Source organism: Nannospalax galili, unplaced genomic scaffold (assembly GCF_000622305.1).
Source record: "Nannospalax galili isolate Female #2095 unplaced genomic scaffold, S.galili_v1.0 scaffold424, whole genome shotgun sequence".
Lineage (NCBI taxonomy): Eukaryota > Metazoa > Chordata > Mammalia > Rodentia > Spalacidae > Nannospalax > Nannospalax galili.
Window position 1 is genome coordinate 1,172,035 of NW_008352334.1, and position 12,269 is coordinate 1,184,303.

At 45.3% G+C, this 12,269-nt stretch overlaps 1 protein-coding gene across 1 annotated transcript in view; it reads left to right on the top strand.

The window, feature by feature from the left end:
• The window catches only part of Rad50 (RAD50 double strand break repair protein), a 67,711-nt gene that overhangs the window by 51,455 nt on the left and 3,987 nt on the right, over positions 1 to 12,269 (top strand). Inside the window, exons 22-23 of the mRNA XM_008849317.2 lie at positions 10,307 to 10,392; positions 10,909 to 11,051. Of these exons, the coding sequence (XP_008847539.1) occupies positions 10,307 to 10,392; positions 10,909 to 11,051 (229 nt within the window). The remainder of the gene's footprint in view (positions 1 to 10,306; positions 10,393 to 10,908; positions 11,052 to 12,269) is intronic.

Below are 12,269 nucleotides of genomic sequence, written 5' to 3' on the forward strand. Positions count from 1 at the left end.
GGGGAAGCAGAATGCACTCATGGAGCATGTGGAACACAGAGATGGGGCTGAGTGTGCTGTGTGGAGGGGCCTTGGTGAACAGCTTGGTTTTATTTAAAGTGCATTGAGAAGCCAAGACAATATGTGATTTATAGTTTGACAGAGCCTATCTGGCTGCTATGTGGAGATTGGATTGTAATAGGCCAGATTAAAAGCCAGGCAGCCAGTGAGACAAGATCACCATGGTAACCCAGGAGGTGATGGTAGAAGACTTTGGTGGTAGCTGTGGAAATGGGAAAAGGTGATGGATGTGTGTGTATTCTGGTGATTGATAGACCTTACTTCTGAACTGTGGGAAGAGAAGAAAGGGGAGGGGCAGGATTGCCTCTGCATGCTCTTACTTGAGCTGCAGGGTATCTGGGGAGCAGCCGCCATTCTTGAAATGGGTAGGATTTGGAAGGGGAAATGAAAAGTTCTGTTGGGCAGTTTTAAGTTTAAGGTGCCTATATATTTATAGTTAAAAAGTGGGACTATAGATGTAGAATTCAGGGTCTAGAGCTCAGGGAAGAGGTTATAAAATTTGGGGATCATCAGCATGTGTGTGGCATTTAAAACCGTGATGGCAGGCTGGAGAGTTGGCTCAGTGGTTAACAGCACTGACTGCTCTTGCAGAGGACCTGGGTTCGATTCCCAGCACCCACATGGCGGCTATGAACCACCTTAACTCCAGTTTCAGGGAAAATCAATGCCCTCTTCTGACCTCCACGGCAATGCATGACACGGGTGCACTCACATACATGCAGGCAATACGCTCATACACATAAAATAAAAATTTAAAAAAAGAATGTTAAAACTGTGATGGCATTACCATGGAGTAGCTAGGGTCTGAAGACTCATGTTTATCATGTTTGCAAACTCAGTAATCAGATGCTGGTGAGGTGGGGACAACTTGCAAAGTCTGTTGTAGCTTACAAACCAAGTGAGAAAACATTTCGGGAATCTAACACTGCTGGGACGCTGGGTAGACAAGGACTGAGCCTAGCCCCGAATTTGACTAACTGGAGGTTACTGATGAGCAAAGAGTGACCAGCGCACAGTTGGAACTGTGGTGGAGTTGGGTGAGGAGAGAAGGGTGGGAAAGAGAGAGATGGCGCCTTCTGCTGAGAAGGGGAGCTGAAACCTGAGGCTATAGCGGGACTGGAGGACCCAGTCAGGGTTGGGAGGCTCATCTCATTTTACATTTCTGCTGTGAGTTCAGTTCTTTTTGTTGTAGTACATGACCAGCAGACTGGGGTTTTGTGAGTTTAACTGAATGGAATACTAGACCTAGGAGCTCTCCCAGAAGCCCCTCAATAAGGGCACATTTGCAGTGTTCATTCATTGTTCCACTTAGAAATGCATTAAAGTGTCAGACATGAGTTCCATACTCTATCATTTCTCCACACTGCTGAGTCAGCTAGGGGACACCTTGGTAGATCCTCCAGGCTGTTTGGCCAAGGCCTTGAGTGAGGAGGGAAGGGCCTTTTTGCAGAGGAACATGTCTCTGTTTCAGAGTCATCACACTGAGTAGGGCAAGGATGAGCTGGGAGCTCAGTGAAGCCAGCCAGAGGCAGACGGGGATGGGAAGATAAAAGGGTACTTTCCAGCAATCCAGCTTGCTTAAGGAACAAAGTCAGACTGTTTTACTCAGGTCTCTTCTCTACTAATCAGATGGATTCTTCTAGATGAGAAGAAAAGAACTATCGAAATTTCCCCAAATGGAGCCGTTGTGGGTTTCTGTTGCAAAGAGTGGACATCTCAAGATTTATACTGTGAGCGCTAAATTTGTCTTCTCCCCCAGAAAAGAAGGGCCTAGAATTTTCCTCATTGTTTCACCTCTTAGAATAAAGCTTGCAGTCAGTGTCATTGCATTCAGCTGTCTATTTAAGGTAACACAGGAAATCAGCAGTGCATTTTCAAGAAGCGCTGATTGCCATCTGTTATTAGTAATCATCTGAAGCATCACTGAGCAGCGGGCTTGGCGATGGTGAGAGAAGCACCAGATGAGAAGGAAGCCCTGTGTTACCCAGCGCATTACCTCACAGGCACAGAGCACAGCAGCCTGAATTAAGTTGGAATATAGCACTTGCCCAAACCATTGTGGTTTTTTTTTCCCAGATGTGGAACATTGCCTGTTAGATCACTACTGAGACTCAGTAGAAACTTGCAGCTTCCACAATTTGCTTTTAAGCACCAGCTCTCAGGCGGGCTGTTCAGGGCCTGAGTCCCTGCATTCCAGGGAAGCCCTGGGCTGGAACTTTACTGAGGACTCATCCTGTGGCCACTGCCCCTCTGCCCCTGTGCTTAACATAGGTTTCACAGCAGGAACATCCTGTCAGGTGCAGATTGCGAAACCCAAAGACAGCCAGCAGCGGCTTCCAATTTCATGTCTTCTGTAGGGTATTTTGGTTTTTTGCTTAGTTTTTGTTTGTTTTATTTAAGCAAGTGTTTATCTTGTGATAATAGTCAAATCATCCCTTTAATGTCAAAAGCTGATATTCAGCAGTCTGGCTAAGGAAATTAAAGTCTTAATAGTTTTAACTTGGAAAAAAGATCATGTTAGTTTGAGAAACCATAACTTGTTTTAGCCATGGTACAATGCCATTTCCCTCTTGCAGGAGGGCTTCTGCTCACCCTAATGTGGGGGAGACAGGAAGTTCTCCAGTGCTGAGACAATAGAAAAGAATAGTCAGTGTAGACAGGGTTAACAATCCTAGCCAGCTCCCCAACCTAGCCAGCTCACCAGCAATCACTGTATCAAGCTTGGCACAATTTTAAATATAAAAATGAGGATAATTATTTTGGAAAACCCTTTGTAAGTTTCATCTTTACTGCTTTTTTCTAAACTTTCATTTGCATTAACTTAGTTTTCATGCTTATGAATTAATATTTTAATTATACAAAAAACCCTGTACATATTTGGCCTTTCCAGTTAATTGTGAGACAGCGTGCAGCTGTGGGGAAATCCAGTTCAAGATTCACCTTGGTGTGCATTGGCTTGGATTGACAGCTAATCTCAGCTTGAGTCCTGCAGACAATTTCAGGGAAAGAAGCAAGAACGGGCAGGTCTTCGAGGGGAGGCAGTTTGGGTCTGTTCAGGTGATGCTGTTTTAATCTCTCAGGCACCTGCTTTCTCATGGCTGCATCACAAGCATTTGGCTCTGTCTATACTAGTGGCCAAATCCTGAGGTGATTAGAACCCAGGCCTTTAAAGCCCCAATAAGAACCTTGAAGAACTGTCCTGGAGAGGCCTCATTGCTGCTTCATTTGTGACATTATGTGTGCTAGGAAAAGGGTAACAACTCGGGCCTGTTAGGTTCCTGACAGGCTCCTAACATGGCGGTGCAGCTCCTAAGATTCTAAAATGTTGGGTCCACACTTAGCCCAGGCAGAGTCCCTTATCAGACCACCAACCAATCCCAAGTCAAACTGCCCAGCCTACGTCATGGAAAGTTACCCAGGTACCTAACTTGCCTATAAAAGATGTCTGACTGCCGCTGCTGGTTGCTTTTGCCCTGCTCCCCAAGAGGCAGCACAGTGGTCTGTTTGCTCTCAAATAAACCGCTGTCCCCCATGGAATTGTCTGGTCGGTGGTCTTTGCTGCACACCATACAGGGCTCACAGCAGCTCCTTGAAGGGCAAGTGTGTGCAGCTGTTGGCTTGTGGGAAGTAAAGGGGAAACATCTCTGCTGGGACAGAAGCTCTGGTGCAAAGAGGTGCTGAAGAATGGTACAGGCCCCTGGCGTTTAAAGGTGTCTGTGGAAAGGAAAAATGACATGACAGAACAGCTCCGCACACTACATTCACACCTAGTTTTTGTTTTGTTTTGATACTGAATTTTTTAGAACAGTTTTGGGTCTAACAACTGAAAGTACAGATTTCTTTTTTAATATTTATTTATATTTTATGCACATGAATGTTTGCCTTACATGTATGTATGTGTATCATGTGCATGCCAGGTACTGTGGAAGCCAGAAGAGGGCATCAGAGTACCTGGAACTGGAGTTACGGGTGGTTGTTAGCTGCCGTGTGGGTGCTGGAAACCAAACCCAGATCTGCAAGAGCATCCAGTGCTCTTAATTCTGAGCCATTTCTCCAGTTCCTCAGATTTCTTATCCTGTCCCTCCCCCCCACGGACACATTCTCCTCCACCATCAGTGTCTTGCACCAGGGCTCTCAGTGAGCCTCTGTTGACACACCATTACCATCCTAGGTCCATAGTGATGCACTGTTGGTGCTGCACATTCTGTGAGTTCTATCAAATACTCGATGGCATGTGTCCACCGCAGTCACAGTGTCACAAATAGCTTCTCTGGCACATGTCTTCTTGTCTTTCTGGCCACATGACTCCTCCTTTCAAATAAGAAATACGACAGGTCTTTGTCATTTGTGAGGATCACATTCTGAGGCTTCAACCACCAGAATTACCATTTATCTTCCTAAAGTACAATGGAGTCATGAAATTTTTTAGGGAACTCTTTCAAGCTATTGATGAGTATTTAGAAACCACTCTTTTCTTAGATCTTAAAAATTCTCATGTTCTTTTGAGCATCAATTTGTACAAAGAAAACATACCACTTCCTGTGAATTAGTATACTCATATAACTAATTAGCATTAGTGGGGCTAACTTAGCTTTGACGGTCTCTGACCCGTAATTAAAATTATTGCCTCAAGAGAGGTTATGAATTTTTAGGATTGGTGTTAGGTGTTGAGACGGGGTTTCATTAGCCCATTAGCCCTAGCTGAACTTCAGCTTGTTATGTGGCTGAGGCTGGTCTTGAACTCCTAAACTTGTGCCTCCACCTCCCAAGTGCCAGGATTACAGGCTGGTGTTTTGAAGTGCTCATAATCAAACCCAGGGCTTTGTGTGTGATAGGTAAGCGCTCCGCCAGCCGCGCCTACATCCCCAGCTCCTCAGGGTCATTCTTTAAACTAATGTTAAGTACCTGTAGCCTTCTGAAGCTGGAATTATCAGTCACTCAGTCCATTGACAGTCAGCAGTCAGGTCCCACAGGGGTCCCCCCCATGGTAGACTCAGCAGCTTTCCTTCTGGACCTCAGCCTGTCACTAACCGATTACTGTGGAGGCTGAGCCCAGCTCTGCCCTCTGTACCTTTCTTCCCCTACACACACCATTATTCTGCCAGGCTAGCCTTCCTAAAAGTGATTCTTGTCATTGTAGGAGAGACTTCCAGCCTTGCCTTTCCCATTTCATCTCTGCTCAGGGCCTCCACCACACCAGTGGGGCTCCTCTAACACCTTGTTTCCCTGTGCTGTGTCTCCTACCACTGTTTTCCTGGAGATGTGAAGAGAGAAATATGAAGAGAAAAATGTTCTTGCTCCTTGGAATGTTAGTCTTTCCCAAACAGATGTGATTTTCCTTCCTCTCAACCCATCCTGTTTGTACCTTGTGTTACAGGTAATTATGCTTCTCCCTCCTTCGTGTCTGAGGTCATAGAACACTGTAGGGGGACAGGTTCAAGACTGGCAGTGGCTAGCACCTCCTCAGTAGAGTGCTGCCGTTGCCAACGTCCTGTCCCTCACAGTGCCTTCACATACAGCACACAGCACGTACTGTCTTTGACTTTCCCTGGATCATATCACTCTGAAGTTATTTTTCTGGGGGCTTTTGTTTGGTTTTTTGTTGTTCACTTAACACAGAGTAAAATCTTCTGTGTTCCTCACTTTATATACTTTGTTACTTTTTTGTCTTTTTGAGACAGGGTCTCCCTGTAGCCCCAGCTGCCCTGGAACTCACTGTGTAGACCAACAGTGTGGCCTTGAACTCACAGAGATCCGCCTGCCTCTGCCTCCCGAGTACTGGGATTAAAGGCGTGCGCCACCGTGCCTGGCTTAATATACTTTTGTTACTTTCAATGTCTGTATAATCCACAAAATAAATTTACCTGTTTTAACTGCAGACATACTAGAAACTACATTTTGGGTACCACCGATTAGGCGGCAGTGTGTGACTTTGCACTCTCGTGCAGATAGCCTGAAAGATAACTTCTCAGAAACGAAACACTAGGTCAGAGGCTATGATCATTTTAACTTGTTTAGGCCAAATTGCCTTCTAAAAGCACTGATGCAATGTGTGTTTCCACTCGTATATGAGGAGGGTGTGTTCGTTTCACCCTGTCCACGGGCTGTGCTATTACTGTCCGTTGTTTTTGCTAGTCAGTTGTATAAAAAATGCTCTTATGGTCATTTTTACTTCCCTCTTCACTAATGAGCCTTTTCATGTTTGGGTTTTTCATACTTTTCTCTTCATATCTCTAGGGTGCCTTTTTGTGATTTGTACCACTTTTCTTTGGTCTCCCTGTAGCCCCAGCTGTCCTGGACTCACTGTGTAGACCAGGCTGGCCTTGAACTCACAGATCCGCCTGCCTCTGCCTCCTGAGTGCTGGGACTAAAGGCGTGCGCTCGTACCCGGCTTGTGCCACTTTTCTTAAAGATTCTAGATATTAAGCACTCTGCCTATTTCCAGTTTACCATTTGTCCTTTAATTTTCTTCGTGTATCATTGTGACTTTGTGTATTTTCTCAGCCCCAAAATTACAAAACTATGTTTCTTCTGATAATTTTGTTTGACTTGCTGTGTTACCCAGGTTCCCCTGAAACTCCTGGGTTCCAGTGATTAACCGACTCAGCATCCTGAATAGTTGCTACTGTGGGTGTGTGCCCCCACCCTGGTTTATTTTAGCTTTTTCTCTGAGTCTTGGGGGAGGGAAAGGACTGTGCGTGCCCATAGCACGTGTGGAAGTCGGAGGAGAGCTTGGGCGTCAGACCTTGCCTTCCACTTTGTTTGACGCAGGGTTTCTTGTTCACAGGTGCGTGTGCCAAGGCTGGCCAGCCCTTGACTCTGTGGATATTCTCCTGCCTCTGCTCCCTCACCTTGCTAGGAGAGCTGGGACCACGGACATGCCACAGCCCCGGCTGGCCTGGAACTCACTCTATAGACCAGGGTGGCCTCGAACTGACAGAGATCCACCTGCCTCTGCCTCCCAAGTGCTGGGATTACAGGCATGCGCCACCACGCCCGGCTCACAGTGACAGGTTTTATTCATGGGTTCTGAGAATTCAAACTCAGGGCCTTGTGCTTATGCCACAAGTGCTTTACCCTCAGAGACATCTCCCCGCCCCTTTAATGTTCAGTCTGCTCAGTCTCTTGAATTTTATTTGGAGTATGATCAAGGTAGTATTTAATTTTTCTTCTTTTCAACTATATTGAAGTTTTTCTATGGCTTTGAGATGTTGCAGTTCCAGTGCTATTGGGGCATGTCCATTTCTGGATCTGTTCTGTGTCCACCAGCCTTTTGGGCTTCTTCCCATCTCGGCACCATAGTTCCATTCTTGGACATTTTCTGTCAGTACTGTAGAGTCTGCTTACAGACTTCCTGAATTCTTTAAATCTTGAGAGGTTTTTGTTTGGATTACTTTTGTTTATAGGTTACTTGGGAAGAATTAATATCTGTTTGGACCCTTCAGTTTGTCTCTTCTGTTTAACGGTCTTTTTGTCCTATTGAAAATTTTACAGTTTTTTCCTCTAGATCCTGAACCTCTTTGGATTTCTTTCTGCTTTTTTTTTTGGTCTTTTTGAGACAGGGTCTCTCTATAGCCCCAGCTGTCCTGGAACTCACTATGTAGACCAGACTGGCCTTGAACTCACAGAGATCCACCTGCTTCTGCCTCCTGAGTTCTTTCTCTGCATATTTTACAGTTTTTATTGCTATTGTGAATAAGATCCTTGTGTGTATGGGGGCGGTAATACATGTGTGCCCGTGTATGTGTGGATACACATGTACCTGTAGGAGGGAAGAGGTCAACATCTGGCATCCAATCACTCTTCACTTTATTTTTTTATTTTTATTTTATGTGTATGAATGTATTGTCTGCAAGTGTGTAAGTGTACCTATGTGTGCAATGCCTGAGGAGGCCAGAAGAGGGTGTCAGATCCCCTGGAACTGGAGTTAAGAACAGTTGTTAGCCACCATGTGGGTGCCGGGATTTGAACCCAGGTCCTCTTAACCACTAAGCCATCCTTTTTTCTTTTTTTTTTTTGTCTTTTTTGAGACAGGGTTTCCCTGTAGCCCCAGCTGGCCTGTAATTCACTATGTAGACCAGGCTGGCCTTGAACTCATAGAGATCTGCCTGCTGGGATTAAAGGCATGCACCACCACTCCCAGCTTTACCTTATTTTTTGAAAGGTGGTTTCTCACCAAATCTGGAGCACCTCAGTTCTGCTGGCCAGCAAGCTTCTGGGGTCCTTTATCCATCTCCCCAGTGACAGGATTACACATGCACATCACTGCTTTTCACATGGGCGCTAGGGATCTGAGTTAGGTCTTCAGACTTGTACAGCAAATATATTACTGACTGTGCCACCTCTCCAGGCCTAGGATCTTTTTCTTTCTTACTGTTTTTCCTTGTGGTATTAGCTGCACGATAATAGAACTCTGTAAGTTCATTTCTGATTTTCTTGATAATCTTAGTATTTGAGTTGGTTTGCCTGGATTTTCTAGGTGCACAGTTAGCCCACTTATGAGAACAGTAGCAGGCCTCCTTCTTTCTCTTTCTACCAGACTGCTGGGGGTCTCCGCAAGACTGTTCCAGAGAACCATGATGGGGTTATCTTTCCTGCCCTGTGGGAGGAATGCTTCTGTCTCTGGTAAATCATAGTTGCTGCTTGCTATAAATAACTGAGAGGAATTTTGTCCAAGTAAAGACATTTTCTTCCATTTATCACTTGAGATTTTTATCAAAACTCAGTGTTATATACAGCATTATCAAGTGTTTCTTTGATAATCTTTTTCCTTTTATCTGTGACTGCAGTAAGCTATCTGGAACTTTCTTCCTGTTGTGTTAGTTTTGCTTTCTAGGGTTCAGTACCACTCAGTATGCCGAAATGTCACTCATGTGCTTAGTCTTGGTTCCATCCACAGCAGTACAATAATTTCATACCACTTGGCTATGTATTCTTTTTACTGTCCTTACTACTAAGTTTGGTTTTACTTAGGATGTTGTTGCTGTTTGGGGGGGTTTTGTTTGTTTTTTAGGAAACACGCTTTGTCTCTTTTTTGAAAGAAGCATGAAGTGTTAGGCCGGGTGAGGGTGAAGTGGGGATGGCGTCTCGGTGAAGTGCTGTGGGTTTTCCAGGCTTTACAACTGCAGCAGGCCTCCATCTGATATTTCAGATGTATTTATGTTGAGTCATTTCTTTCTCTTTGGCTGATGATCAGAAGATCATGAAATGATTCTGCAGAGGCATAGCATTACGTTGAGTTTCTTTTTTTGTGTGTCTATCAGATAAGAGGCCTGCTGATGGAAGGGAGTCCACCTCAACATCCTTTACATGGTGACGGCTACCAGTTTGCCTTAGCACTGGAGTGACTTGCTGCTAGCTCTAAGCTCACATCCCGACTACCAGCACTGCTGGCTTTGGATTTTATAAACACTTCTCCTTTTAGTGTTTAGGGACTACTTTAAAAGAGAATTGCGAGCTGAGCGTGGTGGCGCATGCCTTTAATCCCAGCACTTGGGAAGCAGAGGCAGGCAGATCTCTGGGAGTTCAAGGCCAGCCTGGTCTACATAGTGAGTTCCAGGACAGCTGGGGCTACAGGGAGACCCTGTCTCAAAAAGACAAAGAAGAATTGCAGGGAGGGGCATACCCCAAATGGAAGTTAATGCACACATTTACAACCAGAGCTTTTTTTGAGTCTGATGAAAAGGATTCGACTTCTAAATACATCATCCTCTCCTAGCCAAAGCCACCTTCTGGTTGGTGAGATTGTCACAGATCCGAGGAATCAAAGCAAACTAAGGGGCTGGATAAACCTTCACAGTACTAAAGGAGGGGCCAAAGTTCCAGAGATGTGCTTATGTTCCTGTGGACCGCAGCCCCTGGCTGAACACACCCCCAAGCTTTAGCTTATGGGTCTGCCTCCTTCCTGTAAGAGGTGGGCACCAGTGAGGCCCCTGCAGTGGATCGTCATAGTCTAGGAAGGAGCCTACTAAAGAGTTGTTTTCTGAGAAGAGTCATTGCATGAGATGGAGAAGTACAAGGACTCGGGCACTGAAAGTGTGCTTGGTCCCTTTCAGTGCTAGTGAGACAGCACTGTCTGCCTGGAAAATTCTTGTCTGGCCTTTTCCATAGTCTGCTCTTACACTCAAAAGTGTTGGGAAAGTTATTAGTACTGTTCCGTATTTGTATAATTTAACATATGCTATTGCATTCAGTTATTCTACAAATAACACACACTATACCAAATACCAATGGCTTCGTTTTCCAGAGCAATAATGAAGTTTCACAGTATGAAAATGGAAGAAATCAATAAGGTTATTCGTGATCTGTGGCGAAGTACCTATCGTGGACAAGGTAATTAACATGACGTGTTCCAAATACTTGTTCCAGAGCTGCCCTTGGCCACCCCCCCTCCCCCGTGTGACCTCATCATACCAGCACTGCCTTCTTGAACCTTTTCCTGAGCATTTCTTTGAGATTTTTCTAAGAATTGTTATCTTGACAGCATCTTGTAGCAAAAAGAAAATACAAAGTTTCTGTTCCGAAGAGCTCATATATTTGGCTACAGCAGACATATTTAGCTGATGACATAATGGATTCTGTTAAAACATAGATGGGGCGAGAGCCAGCTGTGATAAGGAAAGTACCAAAGGACACCCTTAGAGAAGGAGCTGGAGCTGAGGTTGAGGGCCAGGCTGCATCCTGCCAGACCACCAGGCTCCTGGGTTCTCTTGGCCAGAGTTTGGAAACCAGCCAGTGCTTTCCAAGGGACATCCGCCTCACTGTTGCTCTTCAACTTCCTTGATGATATTTGTAAATGACAGAAAGTCGCAGTGTAGGTTCCCTAAAATATTATTCTTTCTGTATCAGATATTGAATACATCGAAATTCGGTCAGATGCTGACGAAAATGTATCAGCTTCTGATAAAAGGCGGAATTATAACTACCGAGTGGTGATGCTGAAGGGAGACACAGCTTTGGACATGCGAGGACGGTGCAGCGCCGGACAAAAGGCAGGTGTCTCAGGAGTCTAGGGAGCCAGCTCACACCAAGGACTGAAGGACAGACCCAGTGCTACAGAACCCCAGGTCTACCCTTAAACAGTAGAGAAGCCTCAACAGCTCTCCTAGCCACTGTGTGAAGTGAGGTACACACAGCTCTCCGCATTGCACCCTCTTGGTTCCAGCCACCACTCCCCGAAGTGCTCTGTGAAGCTGACTTTTAAGGAAAAAAAGCCTTGAAGCTTCTTTTAAGACAAGTTAGTGTAGAAGGAGAGCTGAACTCTGTCCTATCACAGCACTTCTCAGAGTGAGATCACTGCTGTGTTAGTTATAAGACATACCACTGTTTCACAGGCCAGGAAGATGCATTCCAGTATCAGAATGGGCAAGTATGTTTCAAAATTAATAATAATTATACTTTCAATCACAAATAACATTATCAGGACTAAGACTGTGGCTCAGTTGGGAGAGTGCTTACCTAGCATGAACAAGCACTGTGTTCAACTCCCAGCACTGCATAAACCAGGAGTGGTCTGTAATCCCAGCACTTGGGAGGCAGAGGCAGGAGAGTTAGAAATTCAGGGTCGTCCTTGGCTGCAAGGTGAGTTTGCGGCTGGCCTGGGTTGCATGAAACTCTGTCTTGAAATAAACAAAGAAAGAACACTAGCAAATAGAGCTTGAGGGGCCAGATGCCATTCTAATACGTAAGTCTCATTGAGAAGGCAGCCCACACCGGACTGGTTCCTATTCACCATCATGCCAGCCCAGCCTTTGGCTTGGGTCTCAGACCATCTAATAGAGAGCTCTGCTGGTCAGAGGCGTCGATAACTGCAGGGCCTCTGCCCCAACACTACATAGATAAAACTCAGTGATTAAGTCAGGCCATTGGCTCCATGGGAGGTCCCTGAAGGAAGACCATAGGTAGAGTTAGAACACAGAAAAATCTGGTAAAGGAACAGTGTTTAAGAATGAGACACATGGGGCTGGAGAGATGGCTCAGTGGTTAAGAACACTGGCTGTTCTTGCAGAAGACCTGGGTTCGAATCCCAGCACCCGCATGGCAGCTAACAACTGTCTGTAATTCCAGTTCCAGGGGATCCAACAGCCTCTTCTGTCTTACGCAGGCATTGCACGACATGGGTGCACACACCTACACGCAGGCAATACATGCATACATACAAAATAAAAATAATAAAATATTTTTAAGCCAGGCATGGTGGCACACGCCTT